Source organism: Canis lupus, chromosome 7 (genome assembly GCF_048164855.1).
Source record: "Canis lupus baileyi chromosome 7, mCanLup2.hap1, whole genome shotgun sequence".
Lineage (NCBI taxonomy): Eukaryota > Metazoa > Chordata > Mammalia > Carnivora > Canidae > Canis > Canis lupus.
This window is the reverse complement of record NC_132844.1, coordinates 14,744,826-14,769,268: the sequence shown is the minus strand read 5'-3', so window position 1 is coordinate 14,769,268 and position 24,443 is coordinate 14,744,826. Positions and strand designations below refer to the sequence as shown.

At 49.1% G+C, this 24,443-nt stretch overlaps 1 protein-coding gene across 1 annotated transcript; it reads left to right on the top strand.

Annotated features, from left to right (window-relative positions):
• Positions 1–10,723: 10,723 nt before the first annotated feature.
• On the top strand, positions 10,724–18,383 carry PRDM13 (PR/SET domain 13). Its single transcript, XM_072831613.1, has 4 exons — positions 10,724–10,867; positions 12,380–12,511; positions 12,809–12,929; positions 16,639–18,383. Exons 1-4 carry the CDS (start codon positions 10,724–10,726, stop codon positions 18,381–18,383), a joined length of 2,142 nt encoding a protein of 713 aa, XP_072687714.1.
• Positions 18,384–24,443: the final 6,060 nt, after the last annotated feature.

Sequence of the window (24,443 nt, the reverse complement as noted above, 5' to 3'; positions counted from 1 at the left end):
TATGTCTTAGGGCATCAAATTAGGAGCACTGTATCCTCAAACTCTTTAGTAATACAGAGGACTCACCCTCTCTCCACTGCCTTCCATCCTTCCTATTAGTTTCAAAAACAGAAATGCAAGACTGCAAAGGTCAAGGATGAATGTGGGATAGCTTCACTGATTTTTTTTCCAAAGGAAGGTATTTGTATAAATAAAATGAATTTAGTCCATTTATAATTGAGTTAAGCACAGACCACATTTGGTGGGTTCTATTCCAATTAAGAAGAGGAGGAGGAGTTTTATTCAATGCCATAGGATTAACATTTTTGATTGTGACAGCTTTGGACACTGTGCCTGTGGGTTCCTTAGGCCTAGTGGGGCACCCCTGTAGCTGTGAATTCCAGATGGTCTTTTAGATTGAAGACTCTACATTCTCTCTGGCTCATTTTTGCTATAGCTTCTTAAAAGATCACAGAACTGAAGGACTTATTTTTTTTCCCACAGATTTCAGTGGGAAATATTGACACTGTATACATACTCACCATCTGCTCCAGAACTCTTCTCTCCAACTGGATTTCTAAAATAAATCTAATTTTTAAATGACATTGTATTTTGGAAAATTTCCAACACATACAAAAGTAGAGAGAAGAGTATAATGAACCTCCATGTACTCATCACTTAAATTAAACAGATATCAACTTATGGCCAATTTTGTTTCATCTATATCCAGTTGTTCTCAACAGGGAGTGATTTTGCCCCCCCTGAAACATTTGGCCATGTCTGCTGTCCTAATTAGAGGAGGGATACTACTGGCATCTAGTGGATAGACCCCAGCCAGGGATGCTGCTAAAAATCTTGCAACAGGACACCTCCCACAACAAAGAATCCTTCAGCCCAAATGTCGGTAGTGCTAAGGTTAAAAAATCCTGATCTATAACTGTACCCACAGCACTCCACCTTAGAATTATTTGAAGCAAATCCTAGACATTACATTTAATCTGTTAATATTTTAGCATGCATCTTTGAAAAATAAGGATAAAGATAAACATACTATAATTATTCTACTAAAAATTAATATTAATTCCTAATATCATTAAATATCTAGTCAGTTCTAAAACTACCAAGGAGGGATCTGCAATGCCTTTTACAGCCTAGTCTCAAAAATCATACACTGTCATTTCTGCTATATCCTATTTGTTACAAACAAATCCTGAAATCTGACCCACACCCAGGATCCGCCTTTGGAAGAGAGGATTGTTAAAGAATCTGTGGACATATTTTAAAACCACCACATCCTTTATGTGTCTTTAAATCTTTTGATTCCTCTCCTTCTCCACCCCTACTCCCCGCTGCAACCTATTTGTTAAGTATAAAAACAGGTCATTTGTTCAGTAAGGGTTCCACAGTCTGTTATTTATTTATTTATTTGTTTGTTTGTTTATTTATTTGACAGAGAGAGAACACAAGTTGGGGAATGGTAGGAAGAGGGAGAGGGAGAAACAAGCTCCTTGCTGAGAGAGGAGCCTGATATGGGGCCTGAACCCAGGACCCTGGGACCATTACCCAAGCAGAAGGCAGATGCTTAACCCACTGAGCCACCCAGGCACCCTCCACAGTCTGTTATTTATTATTTGTTTCTGATCATATGCCTATAGATTTGTTTATCAAGTTCATCTGCCTCTCTATTTCGTATTATTAGAACAATCATATTCAGGTTTAATTTTGTTTGCTTGGGACGCCTGTGTGGCTCAGTGGTTGAGCGTCTGCCTTTGGCTCCGGCGTGATCCTGGAGTCCCCCCATCGAGTCCCACATCAGGGTTCCCTGCACAGAGCCTGCTTCTCCCTCTGCCTATGTGTCTGCCTCTCTTTCTGTGTCTCTCATGAATAAATAAATCTTTTAAAAAATTCTTTTTGGACTGCTAACTCTGGGAAACGAACTAGGGGTGGTAGAAGGGGAGGAGGGCGGGGGGTGGGAGTGAATGGGTGACGGGCACTGGGGGTTATTCTGTATGTTAGTAAATTGAACACCAATAAAAAATAAATAAAAAAAAATAAAAAAAAATAAAAAAATTCTTTTTGTTTACTTGCTTGCTTGTTTTGGCATAACTATTTCATAAGCTGTGTTTTGCATACTTCCACTCAGAGGCACATAATATGTAGTTGACTTGCTATTTGTGATGCTAGTTATCATTGATAATCATTATCTTCTACATTATTTTACAAAGTGTTGTAGAGCAATAATGTTTGCATTTTTGATCTTCATTTATTAGCCAGATTATGTCTGTAAAGCAAGGCTTGTCTAATCAATTATTTGCTGCCCTGAGGTACACAAAACTGTATCTTACGTAATTGCCTAAGTGCCTTCTGGTGTCAAGAAGTCCTGCTGCATTTGATTTATGATGTACAATTTCCAGCCTAAGAGTACAATGCCTTATAGGGCTCAGAGAGTGGTAAGCATAAGTATTATCATAAAAACATTAATAACTAACATTATTACTGAGTACATTTTTGAGTATATCCCATGTCCTGAATGCTGTGTCAAGTACTTTGTATCAACATCTCATGATTTTCTCAACAACTCTGTGAAGTAGTTCTTTTTTTTTTTTTTTTTTTTTTTTTTGAGGGATGGGAGAAAGGGATGGAGGGAGAGGGAGAGAGAGAAACTTAAGCAGGCTCCACATTCAGCATGGAGCTATTTGGGGCTCAATCTCACAATCTTGAGACCATGCCCTGAGCCAAAATCAAGAGTCCCATTCTTGAAGCCTGAGCCACCCAAGTACTCTGAAGTAGGTCTTCTTATTACTCATTTTTACAGATGAAGATATTGAAGAATAGAAAGGTTATGCTTGGTCAGGGTCATATGGCTAATAAGTCTCAGAGGCAGGACTTGAATCCAGGCAGTCTGACTCCGGGGCCTACTCTTTCAACCACTGAGACATTCCATGATAATTTAATGATCCTCATAGAGGATGGCAGATGTATGAAGTCAATTAAATCTTCTGAATGCAGTGTGATCAAGTGAAAATGGCTTAGGCTTTGAACTCAGAAGGATGTGAGAAGAATTCTGTATCTATTATTTACCATGTAACCCTAAGGAAGCTTCTTAACCTCTCTGAACTTTTCTCATTGGTAAAAGATAAATAATAAAATCTACTTATTAGTGTCATTATGATGGTTAAACCTAACAATATTTTTGTGTTGGTCATTTAAAAAAATGATTTAAAAAATGTATGGTACTCAATAATAAAAAGACAAATTGCCCAATTAAAAAGTGGGCAAGGAATTTGAATAAATATTTCTCTGTTGAAGATATACAAATGGCAAGAAGCACATAAAATGATGCTTGAGCTCTAGTCAGTTAGTCATTGGGAAATGCAAATCAGAACTACAATGAAGTACCACTTCACCCGTACCAGGCTGGGTATAATTTAAAAAGGCAGATAATAAAATATGTTGGAGGATATGGGGAAACTAGAGCACCCATGCATTGCTGGTAGGACTGTAAAATTTGAAACGGTTTGATGATTACTTAAAAAATTAAACATGGACCTATGATATGACCAAGCAATTCCATTTATGGGTATATATCCAAAAAAGCTAAAACATATACATGTAAAAATTTGTATGCAAGTGTTCATATCAGTATTATATATTTTAGCAAAGAATTAGAAACAACCCAAAGGCCTATCAACTGATGAACAGATAAGTAAAATGTGATATATTTGTTCAATGGACTATTATACATCCCTGAAAAGGAACAACATACTGATGCATGCTATAACATGGATGAATCTTGAAAAATTATGCTAAGAAAGAATCCAGTCACCAAAGACAACATATTCTGTGATTCCATTTATATGGAATGTGCAAAGTAAGCAAACCTTGGGGCTCCGCAGTGGCTCAGCCGGTTAAGCATTGGACTCTTGATTTAGGCTCAGGTCATGATCTCAGGGTTGTGAGAGTGAACCCCATGCTGGCTCCATATTGGCTGTGTAGTCTGCTTAAGATTATCTTTGACACTCTCCCACTGTTCGTCCACCTGCCTCCCCACCCAAGAAAGCAAATCTTTGCAGACAGAAAATATATTGGTAGTTGCCTAAAATCAGGAAGTTTGGAAACAAATGGGGAATGATAGCTAATAAGTGTGGGCTTTCTCTCAGAGAGAAGGGATAAACATGTTCCAAGATTAGATTGCGGTGATGGTTGTACAACCCTGTGAATATACTTTAAGAAGTTGTATTGTGCATTTTATCTATCTATCTCTCATTTTAAGTGGCTGAGCTCAAGAGTTGACACTTAACTGACTGAGCCACCCAGGTACCCCTGTACATTTTAAATAGTGAATTGTATAATATATGAACTATATTTCAATAAAGTTATTTAACAAAGAAAAATAGTGTACATAAAAATTCATCTTTTGTAATATTACCTATTTTTTAATCTTGTGATTATGTATGTATCCGAAAAGCTATCTGAGTGTGAACCCCTACTATGAAATAAGGATATATAAAATTCAAACATACTTTCAGGAAACTAAAATGTATCATCATTTGGTCATGGACATGAATGACATGATCATGAATAACACGAGTGATAACATTGCTTTTTAAATCAGACAAATACATAATTAGTGGTGACATTAAGTGAATAGACAGGATATACTAGTGAACTTAACTGTTATTCAGAGATGCTGGTTATGAACCTGAATTTGGTTTTAGTTGTGACATAACTGGATATTTTTATTGTTTCCTATTGTTATCATAATAACCATATAATGAACTTCCTTCACTCACAGGTTGCCTTAGGGGTCATAGAGCTACCTGCCAGGACAGATTCTTCCCATTACGCAGAACTTCCCAAAGAGTTGAAGACTCGGGTCATGGGTTAAAGGAAAATTCTGCGACTCCTAACACAGATTTTAAAATTCTGTCTTCACGAGGCACCTGGGTGGCTCAGTGGTTGAGCGTTAGCCTTTGGCTCAGGGTGTGATCCCAGGGTTCTGGGATTGAGTCCTGCATCAGGCTTCCCACAGGCTTCCTGCTTCTCCCTCTGCCTATGTCTCTGCCTCTCTCTGTGTGTCTCTCATGAATAAATAAGTACAATCTTTAAAAAAAAATATTTCTTCATGAAGTGGAGCAGCTTGAAGAGGAAGGTTTTTAGGTCTTCTGAGAAATTGAAAGAGAAAAATGTTTGGCCCATCACTGTGCCCTTCACATGATTATCTTGTCTGCCCAGAATCCTCTTTGTAGAAGTTGGAGAACCCATCTTCCCACCAGGACTCAGGCAGTGGGGCGGGGCCCCGGATTGGGTGGCAACAGGTGTCTCTAGAAATGCTGGGTTTGGGAACTCAACTCTGAGTAGAGATTTATTATAAATACTACTGCCTATTTTATCCTTTCTTTAGACCCACACATCACCTTCCTTTTCTTTTTTCCCCCTCTTTTTTCCTTTGCCTCATGCATATTATTTTTTGAGAGATTAAGTCTCAAAAGTAACTTTTAATTGGAAACACATTCTTATGGCACCAAATCTAAAACGACACCAAAAGGGATGCAGTGAGAAGTCTCCCCCCTGTCCTCAAGCTTAGACACCTAGAGTCTCCCACCCCTCCAGGGAAACAATATTTCCAGGTTGATTTAAACAAATTAAGAAACAAACACGGAAATCTAAATAATTTTAGAAATATCTGCTCGCTCTCTCACCATTCTTTTGTTCAGGGGTCATCTGTCATTTCTGGCTTCTCTACTTTCAGGGACTAAAAGGGGCAGTCACTGCTCTCTGCTTAGACAACTGTCTCAGCCTCAGCTCCAGGCTGATTTTTTAGCTTCTGTAAGGCCTTGTCACCTTCAGCTGGGAAAGCCAGCAGCCACTTCACCGTGAACATTTACAAGAGACTATGTAGCTACATACACAGTCTGAATTTATATAGATACTTATCATTCTGCTTGTGTTTTAACGCAGTGTGTGTATATTTTGAACACCTTTCCACACATCAGGAAATATTTGAGTGTGACATTCTCTTTAACATACAAAAAAACCTCCCATACTTTTGTTTCTTTTGACTCCCCCCCCAATGCAAATACCAAATTGTTCTTGCTATTGCCCCAAGAGATGGTATGTTCTTAGGGGGTGGGGATAGGAGGCAGAGATAAAAAGAAAGAAAGCCAAGCTCTTCAAGGGGAAGAAGAAAAAAAAAAAAAAAAAAAAGGAAAGGGGGGGTGAAAAACCGTCTGGGAATCTCAAGAACATCTTTATTTCGCCTTTTAACACTCCGCCTTTCTGATTAAAGAGTTCAGACCCGCTCCCCCCCCCCCCACCCCGCCCGCGTTCAATTATCCCCCAGCATCTTTTCTCAGAAGCTGTCACCACCACTTGCTGAACCGCAGCCGCGTCGTGAGCCATTAGCCCGGTTCTGTTCCGTTTCGCTTTTCTTTCCTCAGTTTCTCCCCCGCAAGCTTTATAAATCTCCCTTGGAGGAGGAGCGTCCAAGCGGGTGGAAGTCTGAACACAATGCAACCTGAGAATTTCTGTCACTCTCTGCATATGCTCCTAAGTGCTTTAATCCCAATTAGGGGCGGCTGACACACGGTCCTATTCATTCCCATCAGCTCTTGAATACATTTGCCTAGAAATGAACTTCACAAATAGAGGCGCTCCTAAATGTGCCCAACAGCAAGGAAAATCGAATTGAGTGCGGGCGCATTCGGCGGCGGCCGGCAGAGGAGCGTTGAATGTGGAGGTGCCCCGAGACATTGCAATTCAGCAACACGCTCGCTGACTTTTTCTTTGCACCATGTCAACCGAAAGGACCAAGAAATAAGTTGGGGAACTCCGGTTAAAAGGCAACTTGAGAGGCACTCTGAATACTTTTATTGAGCCGCTTCCAATGGAGAACTTAAAAAAACAACAACAATAACAACAACAACAAAAAAGGCACCACGAACCCCACCAGCGGCGCCCGGGCTGCGTCCCGGCGGTGCGTCCCGAGCCTACCGGCCGCCGCGCACCCACCGGCCTCGCAATTAAGGGGGAAATGGCCCGGTCGCCTGCGTGTCATCTGGTGGCGTTCCCAGAGCCCGTCGCCGCCGCCCTATTCAGACCCGGCCTTAATGTCCCACCCGCGCCTCGGGGGCCGCGCAGCTGGTCCGCGCTGACCCGCCGGCCCGGCCGGGGCGGACCCCCTCGGGGGGCGCGGCCCGGGGCACCGCGGGGCCCCAACTCCGCCGAGTCCCGGGGGCTCAGTCTCCCCCGCGTCCTCGCCATCGGACCCTGGCCCGGCGCAGCTCCCTCCATCCCGGTGTTCGAGACTCTGCGAGCCGGCCGGGGGTGGGGCGAGGCGGGGGTGGGGGGTGTTGGGGACTCCCCAGACACCCGGGTCCTCAAAGCAGAGGGGCTCAGGTCGCCCCCCATCCTTCCCACCCCCCACGCCGGGGACCCGAAGCCCAAGGACATTGCGCGCCCCGCCCCGTTCCCCGGGCACCCCCAGGTCTGCAGAAGGGCGTTGGGCAGGCAGCCGCTGAACTCGGCACCGACGTCCCGGGGGCCTCCTTCGAGGCGGGGCCCAGCCGGGTCACACGTGCTCGGCGCCGGCGGCGTTGGCAGCCCGGCTCCCGGGCGGGCACCGCCCCCCTAACGCGGCGCGGGCGGCGAGCGGCGGCGGGGGCAGCGGGCTCCGGGCGGCCCGGCCCTCCCCGCGGGGCGGGGCGGGGGGGGGCGGCGGCGCTCGGCCTCGGGCCTCCGCGGGGGCGACCTGTTAGCGAGGCGCGCCCGCGCAGGCCGCCCCCGGACCCGCCTCGCCCCGCACCTCCGTACGGAGGGGATTTCGCTTTAACGGGGCCTCTGGACGCCCATTTTAAGTCCATAAAAAAGCCGAGTGGAATGTTTTGATTGAGTCTCGACATTGTCTTTGAATAAGGCTGAGACCATGTAATTAATGTGTCTTTTTAATAAGGGACAATACGGCCGTTCAAGCTATTTAATTTCATTTAATTTTCCATCCCATTTGCTGCACAGCCCGCTTTTACTTTTAACACCCAGCCTTTCACGGCCCATCTTGCTCCACTGGGCACATTAGATTGGTTTCACCCTTGCTTTTTAGGGGAGAAAAAATAAAAGAAAATGTGTTCCTTTCCTCCTTTGTGGACAATTTATTTCACTTGGGGAACTTCAACTCTGAGCCACAGGACAGAATAAAACTCGGCGAGCTGGTGTGAATGCCTCTGGCGCAGTCCCTTTCTTCTCGAGGGGCTGGGAACCAGCCACAATTGGCTATATTAATAAATAACTTTCCTCACAGTCGGCCTTTACATGGTCCTATTGATAAAATTGTTCGCGTGTCGTTCACGCTTTTTCACTCATTAAGGAGGGCCGGGGAGGAGCCCCGAACCCAGGCCCCGCGCTCGCCCCTTCCCGCTCGCAGTGCTGGTAATTTAAACTGGGTGTCATCCTGGAGTCGCCAGGCCAGAGGTTAGAGGGACATGTTCATGGCTTAAATTTATTGCCCTCGACTCTTCGGAGCGGCTTCCTCTCCTGCCCCCCTCCCCCGGCTTTTGCCATTCATGGGCCGCCGGATCAAAGGCTCCCTCCTCTCCGTCGCCAGCAGCCTTCGCAGCCCGAAGAGGTGCAATTGGAGGATTAGGAGGAAAAAATCAGAGGCAGCTCCCTCAGAAAGTGGCCCTGGGCACGGTGTGACTGCAGGGTCAGAGGGGCCGCAGCGGGGGGCAGCCCGGGCCCGCCAAGTGTCCCTTCCGCGCCTCAGCGGCCGCGTCTATACAGGCCTTGAGCGAGCACTGAGACCCGCCATCCATGCGTCACCGCGCCATTTGACTGGAGATGCTTAGACCCGAGCCCCTTGACCTGACCCGGACTCCCCCATTCCTCACCCCTCGTGTTTTGGAGCGCCATCCACTGTCCGCACAGATCATTGCTATAGACCTTCGCAACCAACCCGAGTGAACCGCGGAGCGGAAGCTAAATTTACATCATTCCCATTTTACGGATTCGGAGGATGAGGCTCTGCAGCAACTCACTGACATATCCCCGAGGTTTGAATGACCAGAGCAGAGACTGAATGGCCCTGAGTCTCCTGACAGTGTCCAGTAAGGCCCCAAAGCAGGTCTCCACCGAGGGGTGCCACGGAGCTTCCTTGAGGGCCTTGTCGGACCAACCACAGCTGAGTTACAGGTGTCGCCACCTTGCGTCCCGCCGCTGTCGTTAATCACATTCGGCCCCAAGAACCAGGCCTTCCGCGGACAATTCCGTGTAGTGGCTGCTGGCAGTCCTCCGCCCAGGGGTACGGTGCTTGGGCCTCCCACACAGGCCGGAAACCCACAGCCTCTCTGGCCCCTTGGGGGAGGGGATACCGCATCCTGGTGCGTAGGATTTGGGGAGCGGCGCCCAGGCTGCGCATCGCGGGGCAGGTACGCGCGGAGCTGTCACAGATATGAGGGACTCAATGACTTAGTTACCTTATGGAAAGAAATGTCTCTGCACAAACCCGAGGCTTCCTTAAAACGAGGAGCACTCCGGTCCTCTGGTTTCAACTCCCCAAGTACGCACCTTGTCGCAGTTCAGGAACTCGGCTAAAAGTAGGGGTTGCCAATGCCCACCCCACCCTCTTTTTCGTAACCTTTGATAGTGAGTACCTTTTGAAAAAGTTAGCCCCAAGGATTTCCTCTCGATTCAAAACCTAAAAGGAAATCAGGGCTGGACACCTGATTAAAAAAAAAAAAAAAAAAAAAGACCCAGTGGGCAGCACCCCTCTTCAACCTCTGGTGAGGACAGGGCGCAGGTGCCCCTGCAAAGTCGCAGCCCTGAGACCGCTTCCCATTCCCAGAGAAAGTGCCGGCCTGGGGTACACCACCGAGTCCACGTCTACTAAAACTGGTCCGGACGCTTCATATTTTGGGGCGAAACCGGACAGAAGGAACGAAAAGGCGGTTCTGAATAGACGACTGGCCTGGACCCAATCCCCTGAAATGGTAATATGGCCGTTATTTAAAAAGTGTAGGTATTTTCTGGTGTTTTCCCATCAAGTACCTGCCTAATTTCTGTATGGCACACGCCAGAAATCAATAGAAGTTAACAAGTCCTCCAAACAGTCCCCATCTCTTTGTTTAATCTCCTTTACAATAAAGCCAAGGGGAGAGAATTAAAAATCTTTGAAGTAGACCAAGGCTCAAAGGAATCAGCCAAGTAGACTTAAAGTAGTCACTTATTTCCCAAAACTGGTTTGTCGGCGAACAATAAAAGGAAGTAAAATTTATGGAGAAATTATACAGTGGATTTGTCACTTAAAATATCGTAACTGTCTCGAGGACAATACCCCATGCTGAGGATTAATGGTCCCGCCGGACCTTTGATTCACCAGCGCCTTTTCTTCGCCCTTGACAAATTGGATTTTTAGGAATGGGAAGGTCGCCTGGACCATTGTGCGCCAGCCATTCAGAGGCCTCGATTATGCAGAGGGCTGAGGGAACCACTCCATGTGACCCTCTCGGGTGGGACTCTGCAGCTGCTCCGCAGAGCAACTCTCTCACCAAACTCCGCGCCCTTGCGCTCGCGGTGCCAAAAGGCGCCCGCCCCGATTGAAAAGGCGCAGTGCATGCCCGGCCGCGTCACTCCGCGGGCGGAGGACGCACGTCGGGGTGCGGCTCCCGGGCTCGCGCGCCGCTCGGGCTCTCGTCCCTCGCGCCCTGCGGAGGACCCGGCGCGCCCCAGCGCCTGCCTGGCGGCGGCGGCAGCGATGCACGGAGCGGCCCGCGCTCCGGCCACCAGCGTGAGTGCCGACTGCTGCATCCCGGCGGGCCTGCGCCTCGGGCCCGTGCCCGGAACCTTCAAGCTGGGCAAGTACCTGTCAGACCGCAGGGAACCCGGGCCCAAGAAAAAGGTATTAGCCATTCCGACCTCCGCCCCCAGCCTTCCGCCTCCCTTTGCCCTGGCCCCGGCAGGGGGTAGATGGGGCAAGTGGAGGAAAGGGGTGATGGAGTCGTCACCTGCCAGCTCGGCCAGGTGGCCTGGGGGACTCCGGTCATTCCCTGCAAGTCGCATTAAGCGAGAGCGAGCGAGCTGGACGTGGGCCGAACTGAGGGGAAAGGACGTGGCTGACGGGGACAGCTCCCGGGGTGGGGGTGGGGGTGCATGGGACTCCTTACGCGCCGGGACCCTCGGAGCCCGCGGTTTCCCTGGAGCTCTGGGGTCTCGTTCCAGAGGCGGGGCGGCCCCGGCCTCTCTGCAGACGCGCCTTTTCTCTGTTACACAACGCGCAGGGCGTTGAAGACTTTTCTTACCCCCTTCCCTTCAACGCGCTAATTTAAGGCTCCCATCGACCTTTCAATCACTTAATCTCGTGTGTTGCGGGGGGGAAAAATGATCCTTGGGAAACTCTCAGTTCCTAGCCACCCCCCTCCCCGGGTTCGCCCCCAGCCCCCGCGGATGTCTGCTGGGCAGTTGCGGTAAATGGAGAGAGGGTGAGCCAGGGGGCGGCTCCGACTGGGGCTCCCAGGGCGAGCAGCGCCCACCCGCGCGGGGCACCGGGTCCGCGCCCCTGCAGCCGGGCTCCGAGAGTCCGGGGTCGCAGCCGGGAGGCGGCGGGTCGCCCCGGCAGCTCTGGCTCCCGCAGCGGCGAACGGACCCCAGCCCGCAGCGGGCTTTCCAAGGCCCCCGCCCGCCCGGAGGCGTCCCGGCAGGCGAGGGTCGGCCAACCGGGCCCAGGAAACGGAGGCAGGGGTCCCGGTGCAGGGAGCGGGGGCGGGGAGCATCTTCGCTTTGCCGGCTCGCTGCCGAGAGCTTTCTCGAAAGAAATTCCTCCGGCGCGCAGCCAGCGGGACCCGCATCTGGCTCCTCACACAATCGGTCTAAGGCTTTTCTTCTTTAAACGCGCTTTAATTGCTTTTAAACGGCCGGCGGTCCCGCGGCCGCTTTGTTCACACACTTTCGCTGCCGGGCTCGCCGGCACCTCCGCACCTCGGGGCCGTGCAGCGGGCACGCGGGGCGCGACCGGGACGTGGGAGGAAACTCTGGGTTTCGGTGCCGACTTCGAAACGTCTCTCCCCTGGTGTCCCCGCTGCTCTCAGAACCGCAGGATCGAGAACTGGGCCGGGGGTGGGAACGTCTAGGTGCCAGACGCCCCCCACCCCAAGTCGCTCAGGGGAGATGCTCTCGCCCGCCCTCGATGGTGCCCAGGTGGGGCGAGAGGGGGAACTGTTAGGCTGGCCAGCCTCTCCCCCCCACCCCCCAAGCAAGGGTCCTAGGCATTACCTTCCTCCCAGCAGCCCACAGCAGTCTGGCCAAAGTGAACACAACCATTTTCCTAGTAGGGCGGGGGTGTTGGATGAACTTTCCCTCTGGGTCGTGGGCCTGGCCGAGGCGCGGGGAAGAACGACCACTGCTTGTGTTGCAGGTGCGCATGGTGAGAGGGGAGCTGGTGGACGAGTCGGGGGGCTCTCCTCTCGAATGGATAGGGTTAATCCGGGCAGCCAGGAACCCCCAGGAACAGACTCTGGAAGCTATTGCAGACTTACCCGGAGGACAGGTACTGTGGGCGTCCCCCCACTGCCAATTCTACCTACCTAACCGTTACTGAGGTGGCCACCAAAATTAAGAGCAAAGCGCTTTAGCTGGAGGTCTCCTTTACACGTCCCGACGGCCCTGTAAGGTAGATACTATTATTTTCCCCGTTTGAAGAATGAGGGAAATGAGGTTCAGAGAGGTCCAATAGATTTTCCAGGGTCACACAGCGTCAGAACGAGGATCAAACCGTTGCTCTTAGTCGTTTTTAGACCGATTACCCAGGAAATGACAACAAGCTGTCCTGTTCCTTGTGTCCCAGATCTTCTACCGAGCACTGCGAGACGTCCAGCCAGGGGAGGAGCTGACCGTGTGGTATTCCAACTCCTTAGCTCAATGGTTCGACATCCCTACGATTGCGACTCCCACGCACGACGAAAAAGGTACCGCGTCCAAGAGCGCCCCAGGCCAGCGGGGGGTGGGTGAGAGTCCAGCCCTTCTCCTGTCTTTGGAGGCGACCCCAGGGCCTTTCTCTTGAGCCATGTAAAACTGAATTCACCCTCCCTGTCTGTGTAGGCGGAGAGGCGGTGTCACCACTACCTCCTTAAAATGTACTGTAAATGATAACAGCGACAATAATCTGCCTTGTGATGGCAGAGAAAAGAACATTCTATCTTTAAAAAAGATGTATTTATTGAGGGAGGGGAAGGGCAGAGGGAGAGAGAGAGAATCTCAAGCAAATTCCCTGCTGACTGTGGAGCCTGACATAGAGCTTCACCTCCTGACCCTGAGATCTTGACCTGGGCCACAACCAAGAGTCTGTGGCTTAACTTACTGAACCACCCAGGTGCCCCTAAAGATATTCTTTATGAACTTCATGGGGGTCATCTTTTCCTATTGCATACCCAGAGACAATTATTTACTCAGTTAAGAATCAATGAAAGAAAAAAAGAATCAAGGAAGAAGCCTTACATATTATTATTAATCACATCATGAATTCCAAAACGCAGAACTCAAACCTGAAATGCTTTTAGAAGGTGGAGGGGCATCTCTTCACTGGTTTGAAGGAGAGTTAAGGATTTCTACAGCATTTTAGAAACATTACGGTACTTACAGCTGGTCAGTTGGCAGGTACCGAGGCCCTTCCATTTAAATGGTATTTAATTCATTTCCCCTCCCTACTTAAATTGAATCTGGGATGTATCCCAGTTTCTTCTCAGATTTATTTGATCCCTTCCAAAGCCAAGAGTGGATTTATGCAAATTAAGGGGCAGTAACTAAAGAGAAGAACATTTTCAAACCTTCCCTAGAACACTGAAGACTACTTTCTGTGAAAGAAAGCTGGGAGGTGTAAAATAGTTAAGATCTTGAGACCTCCCTTTTAATTCACAAAGCTTCTCTGACTTCCTTTCTTTCCTTGACAATTGTTTTAGTTTGCAATTTCTCCTAAAGACACAGTTATATTTAAAGTCAACACAATGAATGCTGTGAAATATCTTAACATGCTCTCCTCCTGAATTGCCTGGTTAACTCTCATCCCTTTAGAAATTGGGTTAAGGAAATTAATACAAAAGTGAGAATTAAGAAACACTTAATGAATAAGACAGAATGAGGCTTATTCAGAACTATGAATCACTTCAAAGTATCACTGTCTCATGGGTAGATTTGTGTGTATGGTATCCATAGAACATTATCCTAAAGTAGTTTGTTCCTTGTATCACACTATATTAAATTCTCTTGTCAACCTTTTCCGGTAAAAGAGAAACATGATAAAAGCCCCGTGGTGGAGAACTCTCAAGTCTGCCACTACAGGACTATTCTAACAGCTGCTGACCTTTAGGGGCCATACATTTCTTCACAGAACACCCGTCCTTAGGCACTCTCAAGTAGTACAAAAGCAACTTGTTTGAGTGGTGGCTCTTGTGTTTTCATTTCAGCCAATTGAGCTTATAAACAGATGTCAGAATAGACACCATTTTCCTTTTGGGAATGTGTGGGCTATTTTGAACCCTGACTCCCCCACCTTTGATATGCTTGAAATCTTGGCAATCTCAGGGTCACACTTAGGAGAGGACCCAAAGTCACTTTATGAAGTGTGTTTGATACTTTTGGCATAGGCTGGTAATCAGAGTCCAAAGAATATGTCAGTTGGTCAGGATAAACTGAAAAAAGGGACATACGGGAACAGAGAATGCATTTGTTTAACTCTTGAGAAAGAAGTAAGTAGGGATGGCTGCTATTCTTTCAATACTGACTAACTCCAGTGGGTTTAAATTCCGTGGTAAGTTTAAGGAGAGTACGGACCCTTTGTTTTAGGGATAAAGCGTACTTGGCTTTGCAATCGTAGAGTCATTCTGGGGCAGCAGCCCTCTGAAAACTCCTTCTTTAAAAAGGGGTAATGAGAGGAAGGTTCTGAGAAGGGAGGTTATATTTAAGATATTAAATCAGCATACCGATCAAGAGAACCCAGGAAGTCTTTTGTTTTTTTCCTTCAAGATTTATTTTCGAAGCTATTCAATACAAGGTAATAGAAATATTGGAATGATTTTATCTAAGTCTTCCATATACAATTAGGGTAGGTTCTCAGAGGTAGATCCTCTTTCTCCCCTTTTGCTTTCTGTTCTACCTTGGCTTCAGCTGGCATAAACAGCTGAAACGAGTCGGGGGGGGGGGGGGGGGGGGGGGGGAGGCTCTCCTGCAGCCGGGCTTTACTTGAACTTCCATCTTAGTTATCTAGGGGCACTACTTGCTTTATGGAGAGCCAAAAGTAAAACACAGGAAGAGGGAGGAAGATCTGGAATTTCTTTTGGTTGTTTTTGTAGTGATGCTTTAGAAGTTTGAGATGCTTGTGTGCAAGGGGACAGGGAATTTAACTTTTCCACTAAATTTAATGAGACAGACATATTTCGGGTACTTCCTTGTGGCTCAACTAACTTCTTTCTCACAGACATCCTTCAGTATTGCCAATCAGCCACAACATTAAAAAAGAAACCCAACTGCAAGATCTGCTGTTCTGTGTCCAGATGTAACAAGACCTTATTAAGAAAAAATTAACCTCCACCATGTGATCAAAATCTGTTTCATACATGTGTCTCTTGATTGTATTCCCAGATCCTGGCAAAATTAAAAACAAACAAACAAACTAATGTTAATAATAGTAAACATGAGAACAGACTTGATACAGTTCTTGGTAGAGAATTGTACACTTATTAAAAGCTGACTACCTATACCTTATATATATATATATTCTCTCTATATATCCATTCATTTCATAAAAAAATAAACTATCTTTTCCAAGGATTTAATTATTAAGTCTGATTCATGCAGCTATCTAGGAGTTAATTAATTACTCCAGGTGGAACAACTGACAAGATAATGCAACATCATCCTTCAGTTTTTAGAATATCAGGACATAGGGCTTTTTCTTTTCTCTCATCAAATTAAATGGGGTTAAAGAGGAAATAAAGATACAAATAATGTTGAAGAATAGCAGATCATAGTCCCTATGTGGTCCTTCAGTTGGTCACGCTCCAGGAAAACCTCAGGCAAAATGTTTAAGGCTGGGAGGGGGTGGGAAGGGTGGGTAGTGGACATAAAAGGCATTGTTCTATGAAAAGGAATGATTACATATGGCCCATACATACAAGATATTGTCTCGTCTGGTAATGAGGCGCTCACGACCATTAGATTGGTCTTTGTTCAGTTTATCCAAACTCCTTGACATACGCCACCTATTCTGCAAACGCCAACAGATGGGCCCGGGCACAGCACAGCTTCAACACTTGATTTAAAGCAACAGCTGCTCTCTGGTCTGGTCTCTTCCCGGGCCAGTCTGCCTGAGCGCTGCCCTCCCAACGAAGGTTTGCTCGGATGGCCCGGAGGAAGTCTTCGTTGGAAAGGCACCGGTCACCCCTTTGGCCCCTGAGTGATCCCAGAGGATGGAGGTGGTGACAGAGTCGACCACTGGGAGCTCCTCGGGCTCCTTGCCCCAGGGGCGCCACCCACCTAACTCACTCACTCGCTGGCCCCGAGAATACCCCTGTGCCCCCTCCTCCCGCTGGTCCAAACCTAGGCTGGGCCTCGGGTGCGCTTTCTTTCCCCTCCGGCTGGCTCGCCTCTCACGAGGTCGCTTTCCCCCTCTTTCTCGCCCAGGGGAGGAGCGCTACATTTGCTGGTACTGCTGGAGGACGTTTAGATACCCCAACAGCCTTAAGGCCCACCTGCGCTTCCACTGCGGGCTCAGCAGCGGCGGCGGGGGCCGAGCCTACCTGCACCCCGAGCACGCGGCTCGCCAGGGCGCCGCCGATGGCCTTCCCTTCTCTCCGAGACCCCCGGCGCCCGACTTCGCCGCGGCCGCGCCCGCGGGCACGCTGCGGCCCCCCCCGCACGCCCCGCCGCCCCTCCAGGCCTGCGGGGCGCGGGAGGGCATCAAGCGCGAGGCCCCCGCGGCGCCCCCCGCCGCCTCGCCGCCGCCCGCCAAGTGGGGGCCGTCGCGGAAGGCCAGGGAGCAGCCGGACCGCGCCGCGGACGTGAGCGGGGCCGCCCGGGGACACGGCCACCTGGTCGGCGTCGTGGGCGGCTCCCCCGCGGGCGGCGGCCTGGCCTTCCACCCCGGGGCGCGCTCCGCTTTCAAGCCCGCCGGCTCGGCCCGGGCGGCCGCGGCCGCACACGGCGACCCCTGCCGGGAGGAGGGCGGCGGCAAACCCGGGCCCGGCCTGGCCGCGGGCAGGCTGCTGGGCGGCGGGCGGGCGGGCGGGCGGCCGGGCAGCGGGGACAGCCCGGCGGCGGGCGGCGCGGGCCACCACCATCACCACCACGCGCACCACCACCATCACCACCCCAAGTGCCTGCTCGCGGGGGACCCGCCGCCGCCGCCGCCGCCGCCGCCGCCGCCCGGCCTGCCCTGCGCGGGGGCCCTGCGCGGCTTCCCTCTGCTCCCCGGGCCCCCGGACGAGGCGTCGGCCTTCACGCAGGTGGAGCGCGCCCAGCCCGCCGCCGCCGCGCTGCCCGGAGCGCGTTTCGCCCCGCTGGCCCCCGCCGCCGCGCTGCCCGGCCTCGACGCGGGCGGCCTCAAGGCCTACCCGGCTGGCGAGTGCGGCCCCCTGCCCGCCGTCATGCCGGCCTTCACCGTCTACAACGGGGAGCTTCTGTACGGCTCGCCGGCCGCCGCCGCGTATTACCCGCTCAAGCTGCACTTCGGCGGGCTGCTCAAGTACCCGGACTCCATCTCGTACTTCAGCGCACCTGCCGCGGCGGCGGCGGCGGCGGCGGCGGCGGCGGCGGCCGCTCTAAGCCCCGCGGAGCTGGGCTCCCTGGCCGGCATCGACCGGGAGCTCGCCATGCACGCGCAGCAGCTGTCGGGGCTGGCGGCGGGGAAGAGCCGCGGCCGCCTGGACCCGGGGGCGCTGGCGCCGGCCGTCGTGGCTGCGGGCGGCGCGGGGGGCGGCGGCGGCGCGGGAGGCGGTGCGGGCAAGCCCAAGACCGGCCACCTGTGCCTCTACTGCGGCAAGTTGTACTCGCGCAAGTACGGGCTCAAGATTCACATGCGGACGCACACCGGCTACAAGCCGCTCAAGTGCAAAGTGTGCCTGCGGCCCTTCGGCGACCCCAGCAACCTGAACAAGCACATCCGGCTGCACGCCGAGGGCAACACGCCCTACCGCTGCGAGTTCTGCGGCAAGGTGCTGGTGCGCCGCCGGGACCTGGAGCGGCACGTCAAGTCCCGCCACCCCGGACAGAACCTGCTCGCCAAGGCGGCCGACGGCCCGGGCGCGGGGCCCGACTACCTCCCGGAGCCCGGGGAGCCCAAGAGCGACAACGACAGCGACGTGGACGTCTGCTTCACGGACGACCAGAGCGACCCCGAGGCTGGGGGCGGCGGCCAGCGCCACGCGTAACGCGCCTGCTGGGGACGGGGTGGGTTTGGAGCGCAGGGACAGAGGACAAGGGGAGGGGGTAGCTCTGTTCTGGGGGAAGAGGAGCTCCTGCAGATGTGAAGGATCCGGTTGACACCCCCCCCCCCTTTCTTTGGTTTTGTTTTGTTTTTTGTTTTTTTGTTTTTTTGTTTTGGCCGGGCTCCAGATTGGGAACCGAGAGAGGTCCCTGGTCCGACGCGCAAACTCCCAGCAAAGGTTTGGAAGCGCCTCCGAGAAGCCTGGCCTCCTGCGCGGGGTTTCTCGGACTGGCGGGTGCCCCCCCCCCCAAACGCCCAGGAGGTCCGCTCTCAAGGTTTAGGATCGCATTAACGTGAACTTCGCAGCGCCCTTGAGGGCGCCGGTTTTAACTGCCGTGTATTTTTTTAAATTGTTCTTTTCTGTGGAGGGAATTGTGCCTTTTGAAACGATGTTGTGTGTGTGTGTGTGTGTGTGTGTGTGTGTGTTTTACATTAGCGATTCACTCAATAGGCAAAACAGTAGTCACAGTTCGGTAGACGTGACGTCCATACATTTGTTTCCATTGCATCGGTTCTCGTGTCAAAGACTACTACGCCTTCTCGCATTGACTACATAGGGGTAGCAGGTGTACACGTTGGTCAAGTTGCAACTATTTATAAGAGAGTAATGGCAAATGTAAAATACCTAAAGCATGAATCTAAAAGCACGCAATATATAATTTTAAAAAAACATGTCTTACTTGGTAGAGTACAAATGTGATATATGTTGTCTTATAATGAATGATGTACAGTGGATTCAGTATTTTGGTCTTGGTTCCAGTTTGTGCAATCTTTAATAAAAATAAAGATACAAGCGACAGTTTCTTCACTGCGATTTCAGCAGATCCTTCAAAACAAAAACAAAAACAAAAACAAAAAAAAGAAAAAGAGCTTAATTTGAAAACAATTGATGAGGAGACTCCATAATAAAATGAATCAGGACACTCAAAGACTTTGATTATTCACAAAATAAATGTTAAGTAGTGTTTTAATAGGGAAATATACCATTTCAATATGTGCACTTCACAGGCTCCCGGATAGCAGGCAAAGCAATTGTTTTCTGAAACCGTGGTTAATTATGCTAGGAGGTTTTGTGTTTAGAAAAAACTAATGACCTTCAAGAAAAAAAATGCATTTTCCTCATCGAAAAAGAATTATAGAACTGTGGAATCACTATTTCTTGTTCTGTATCTTTTTGACAGGATTTTTCTTGGGAAGCATACAAGGGAAACTTGCTCAGTGCTTTTTATGACTCCTATACTTTACTATTCATTCAACAAATGCTAAGGGAGGATGGATATTATTGAAGGTACAGATCTACCGGTCTGTGTAGGTTTCTTTTCTCCATGCACTCTTTCCAATAATCTTGTGCTTTTGGTATGTGTCCCATTTTACAGAAGAGAAAATATACACTTCAAGGACACTGGGAGGCCCATAAGGAGAAGGCCAAAGTTAGAAACAATGACTTTGTTTATGGGTGTAAAAAATTAATGCTAGCTAATGGAAGACTATCATAAATAATATATTTCTGTGGGCTAAAATTGGAAAGCACCCTCTCCCCTTCCTATGTCATCCCTCAACCCCATACGCAGGGGAGGATTTCACTGAAGTTACATAGAAGTGGAGGATTAGCTGTTCCCTCAACTAAGGGCAGGTACCCTAAGACCAGGTCTGTAGTGCTCTTCCCAGAGGTTGGTGGGAAGATTCTTGTAGGTCACCAAAGGGTATGGATGTGATCCTGATGAATTAATTCAGTTAAATAATGACTTTTATTTTCTGAATCCTGAGTACTGCAGCGGTCTCCATCCAGCTGTCTCCCAGGTGGAAACATGGCCTCAGTCACTGGGTGGCTGGCAGGGACTTTTTCTAACCCGTCCTAGCAAGAGGCATGGGTGGGGGGAGGAAGAGGACATCTGACTTCTATAGGGGCTGATCTGCAAAAAAAGACTTTTTCTAACTTACGAAGGGATTTTAGGTTTTTAGCATCAGCTGACCAGAAAATGTTTTGCTTTGTAAAAGAAAGCCCAAAAAAGAAAAAAAAATACATGTGGATTATTAACACATGTATACAGTGACAATGATACTACCATTTATTGAGGGTCTACCTTATGCCAAATCCTTTTTTTTTTTCCTTATGCCAAATCCTTATGCTCTTTGCAATTCTTTCCTCTCTGTAGAAGATGACCATGGGCTTGGCCCACTAGGTTCAGTGATTCCCTGACACTCAGAACTGGAAGTGAACCCAAGCATCTGCCCGTTCAGCTTGCTCTAGACACCCAGGGCTTCTCATTGCCTACTTAGTATCACAGTCCTGCCCTTCAAAGCAGTTACTGCTTGAAACAAAATCCACCCTCATGGAGAAATATTGGAAAACTTTTGGAAATCAGATTGTGTAAATCCTCAGGGAGAGTGAGAAAGGCTGCCCAGATTTAAAACATGAAAAGTTTTATCTGCTGTAAAAGTCTTTTTTCTTTCTTTCATTACTTGACTCCCTACTAAGTCCTATAATTCTTAGTGGTTTATTATTTTTTTCTTAGTGGTTTAAAGAAATAAAACGAGTTTGGTCAAAGGAAATACATTTAAAATTGATAAAGATTTATTTGTTTATTTCTAAAGATTTTATTTATTTATGAGAGACATAGAGGCAGAGACACAGGTGGAGGGAGAAGCAGGCTCCATGCAGGGAGCCTGACGTGGGACTCCATCCCAGGTCTCCAGGATCACACCCTGGGCTGAAGGCGGCACTAAACTGCTGAGCCACCCGGGCTGCCCTAAAATTGATAAAGATTTAATGAAACAACAAACCCGCAGCTTTCTTTTCCCCTTTGTAAACTGATACTGACTAGGTTATTAAAACAAATTTCAATATAAAAAATGAAAGTTGAATACAGACTTAAGAGTTTCTTAACAGCAAGTCATTTGTAATTCTCCATAGGTTGCCTCAGATAACCTGTATATTTGTCCATGGATGTGTACACTATCATATATAATTAATGTGATTATTTATTTTAATGACGAAGTCCAATCAGTGATGTACAACCAGTAACATAAATACTACTTATTTAAACGGCTCAGTTGAATCAGACTTCCTTTAGTCTCCAATCCCTTTGTCTCCATTCCCACCCTCCAAACCTTGATCCTTCTCATCCTGATGACCATAGCTACTTTGAAGGTTATGCTCATTCCACTGGAAGTTTCTAAGATTTTAACTAAATATCTTGTATCAAGAGATTTAAAAAAAAACGTGAGAGCATTTATGTCTTTTAGAAGTAAAAGTATCTAGATTGTTTGGGCCCTAATTTGGACATTAAAATGTTTTCCTAACCTAAATAAATCAGACATGGGTTCTAGGCTTGCCTCTACCACTTACTTGGTATCTTGGGCCAGTCTCTTTACTGCCCCAATTTCCTCATCTGTAAAACAAGTTGAGATAAGCAATAGGCAGGTTGTGAGGATGGAATGAGTTAACGCAGGTAAACAATTTAGAATAAAGCTTGATGCATAGTGAGCTCTCACACAATATTAAAATAAACCTAACAATTCTGCGGTTTCATTTTGAGGACATCAACCAGGAAGATAAGGGCGGACGCCCTTTTACCCCTTTTACAGTCATTAGCACTCCTTCTCCCCTTGGTTCACTTCTGTCCCCGGACAAACTGGCCCCAGCTACAGTAAATAAAGGCCTTTCACACTTTTGCCAAAGAGGAACTTCGTCCGTCCGTCACGCCCCTTATCAAGTCGTCTTTCCATCTTAAGCTCAGACATCCACCTGTTCAAGGGCCTCATAGCCGTTCAGCGCACGGGAAGAACGTTTTTCATCTGTTTTCACTCATTTTTGAAATGCACGGCTGTGCAGAAGCCCGGGGTGGAGGGGAGCGCGCGGACGTCTCCCCTCAGGAGTGGGGCAGGGAGCGGAACACGCGGCGAGAGCTGCGACCCCTCGAGGTTCTTCCCTGGGGAAAGTCCGCCTCCTGTCTGGACTCGGAGGGAAGCAGGTGGGCGGCGGCGGGGTTCTAGCTTAGGGCCGCGGGTGGGGGAGCGGAAGGAGCTGTCCGCTGCGTGGTGCTGGAGGGCCGGGGACCAGAGGGCAGCGATTGGCGGCTTCCCTTTGCTCCGAGCGCTCCCATTGGCTCATTCCTTGGAGCCAGGGATGCTCCTGGTGGCGGGTGCTGTCCCCCCACCCCCAGGAACCCCCGGACCCGCTGGCGGGGTGGCCGCCTGCGTGGGTGCCGCAGGGTCAGGTGTGAGCGTGGCCCTCCAGCGGCTCCCGGCTTCGCTCTCCCTCCGGGAACGGGGCGGGGGGGCGGGGGGTTCGGGTTCTGGGCTGGGGCAGGGGTGTGGGAGCCTCGCCGCTTTAGGTGTGGGGTCTGGGAGCCTGGAGGGGAGGGAAACGCGGGGCCCGCCCCCTCCCGCGGCAGCAGCGCCCAGCAGGAGGCCGAGGGAGTTCCTGGCACTAACCAGCCCCTGTGGAAGTGCTCCTGCCCCGTCGCGGCGGGGAGCTGCGGCACCAGCGCTGCGGCGCCCTCGCCATCTGCTGCTGCCTCCCCGGGGGGAAGGGGCAGAGGTTCTGGCGCCGTCGGGAGGTCACACTCGACCCTTGGCCACCCAGGTGTGAGTTGTGAAGGGGAGGACTCAACAGACGGCGGGGCCTACGTGTTTAGTTCCAGAAGGAGCGTGGCGCTCGCTCTGGGCTGGGTGACCTTCCTACAAAAGATGAAAAGGAGCGCTTCTGTCATCTGCGACTGTAGTTTAATTCAAATTAGGTGTAACCAGTTGTACGACGGACAACTTGTTAAAGCCTTTGGCTTGGGAACCGGCCCGGCGCCCTTAAAAAAGGGGGCCGAGCTTGTGTGGACTGTATGCCTGCGTGTAAATCCTTTAAGGACACTCATTTTATTTCAAGTGCAATATGTTTTCATTGTTTAAATTTTAGCATTTCATGTAAATAGATAAAAATGAAAGCACAATTTATTAAAAAGATGAGCGTGTTAGCATAAGAGACAGATGTTTGCAATCAGAATTGAACAGATTGAGGGACATTTTCAGGTAGAACGAGGAAACTTTATTAAAAGTGAAATATATTAGGTATCCAAATATCATGAGTATTGTCTACCTTTTTTCCCCTCTATCCACATATGCTTTTGCATACTTTGGTATTGTAGGAAATGGCTGCAAATACACATTTCCTATTCTTAATGTTGTCAGTATGGTAATACTGTCATACTTAAATTAATTTAAGTAGAGAATGATTTAAAATCCAACGTTCCATGGCAAGTTGTATTTGAATGGGAGACACTCAGTTCCAGCAATTTGTGTAGAAAGCCTTAGGTGGAAATGTCTCATATGACAGGAAATATAGTGAAGAGAAATGCAATAGCAGATGGCTTTACACAAGAGCATAGTGAAAGTCAAAGACAATTTTTTCTTTTTTCTTTTTCTTTTTTTTTCTTTCTTTCTTTTTAAAGATCCCTGACAATAGGCAGAAAGATAAGATTCTGTACTCAACACTGAGCCATTCATTCCTGAATTATCACCTTAAGGTAAATGGAGACATGACCAGGTCAGGTCTTAAGCTCACTTGAGTGCGTTGGACCATAGCAGAATGCATCTATGAGCAACAAAATGCTTTCAGGTATGCTAAAAGTCAATCCAATGAGAAATGAGTCCATGTATGATGTCACATTTTATAAGCTTTGTGATTTTCAGCAAGCTGGAGGAAGAAATGCCTTAGTAACCAAGAAGACAGAGAAAAGAAAATACATTAGGGGGTTTATAGGATAGGCCTCTGAACTATTTTATTTACAGCCCAAATTGCTGAAATGTGGTCTTAGGTACCACTTTTGCTGGCTATAGGTGTTTTACATATATTGTGCCTCTCGTTTGTTTCCCAAATAAATTTGTGTATCACTGGCTTCAATTGGGTGTTTGGGACTTCATGAAATTCATACTGGCCAATATTTTCCTCATAAAGTGAGAAAAAAATAGCTTTGCCTTGAAGTTTCCTGGAGAGCATTCATTGCATTAA

Excerpts from the sequence above, each read along its gene's own strand:
- PRDM13 (XM_072831613.1), top strand. The coding sequence starts at position 10,724 with ATGCACGGAGCGGCCCGCGCTCCGGCCACCAGCGTGAGTGCCGACTGC. Across the intron at positions 10,868-12,379 it reads AACCCGGGCCCAAGAAAAAG|GTGCGCATGGTGAGAGGGGA; the intron begins GTATTAGCCATT and ends CTTGTGTTGCAG. Across the intron at positions 12,930-16,638 it reads TCCCACGCACGACGAAAAAG|GGGAGGAGCGCTACATTTGC; the intron begins GTACCGCGTCCA and ends TTTCTCGCCCAG.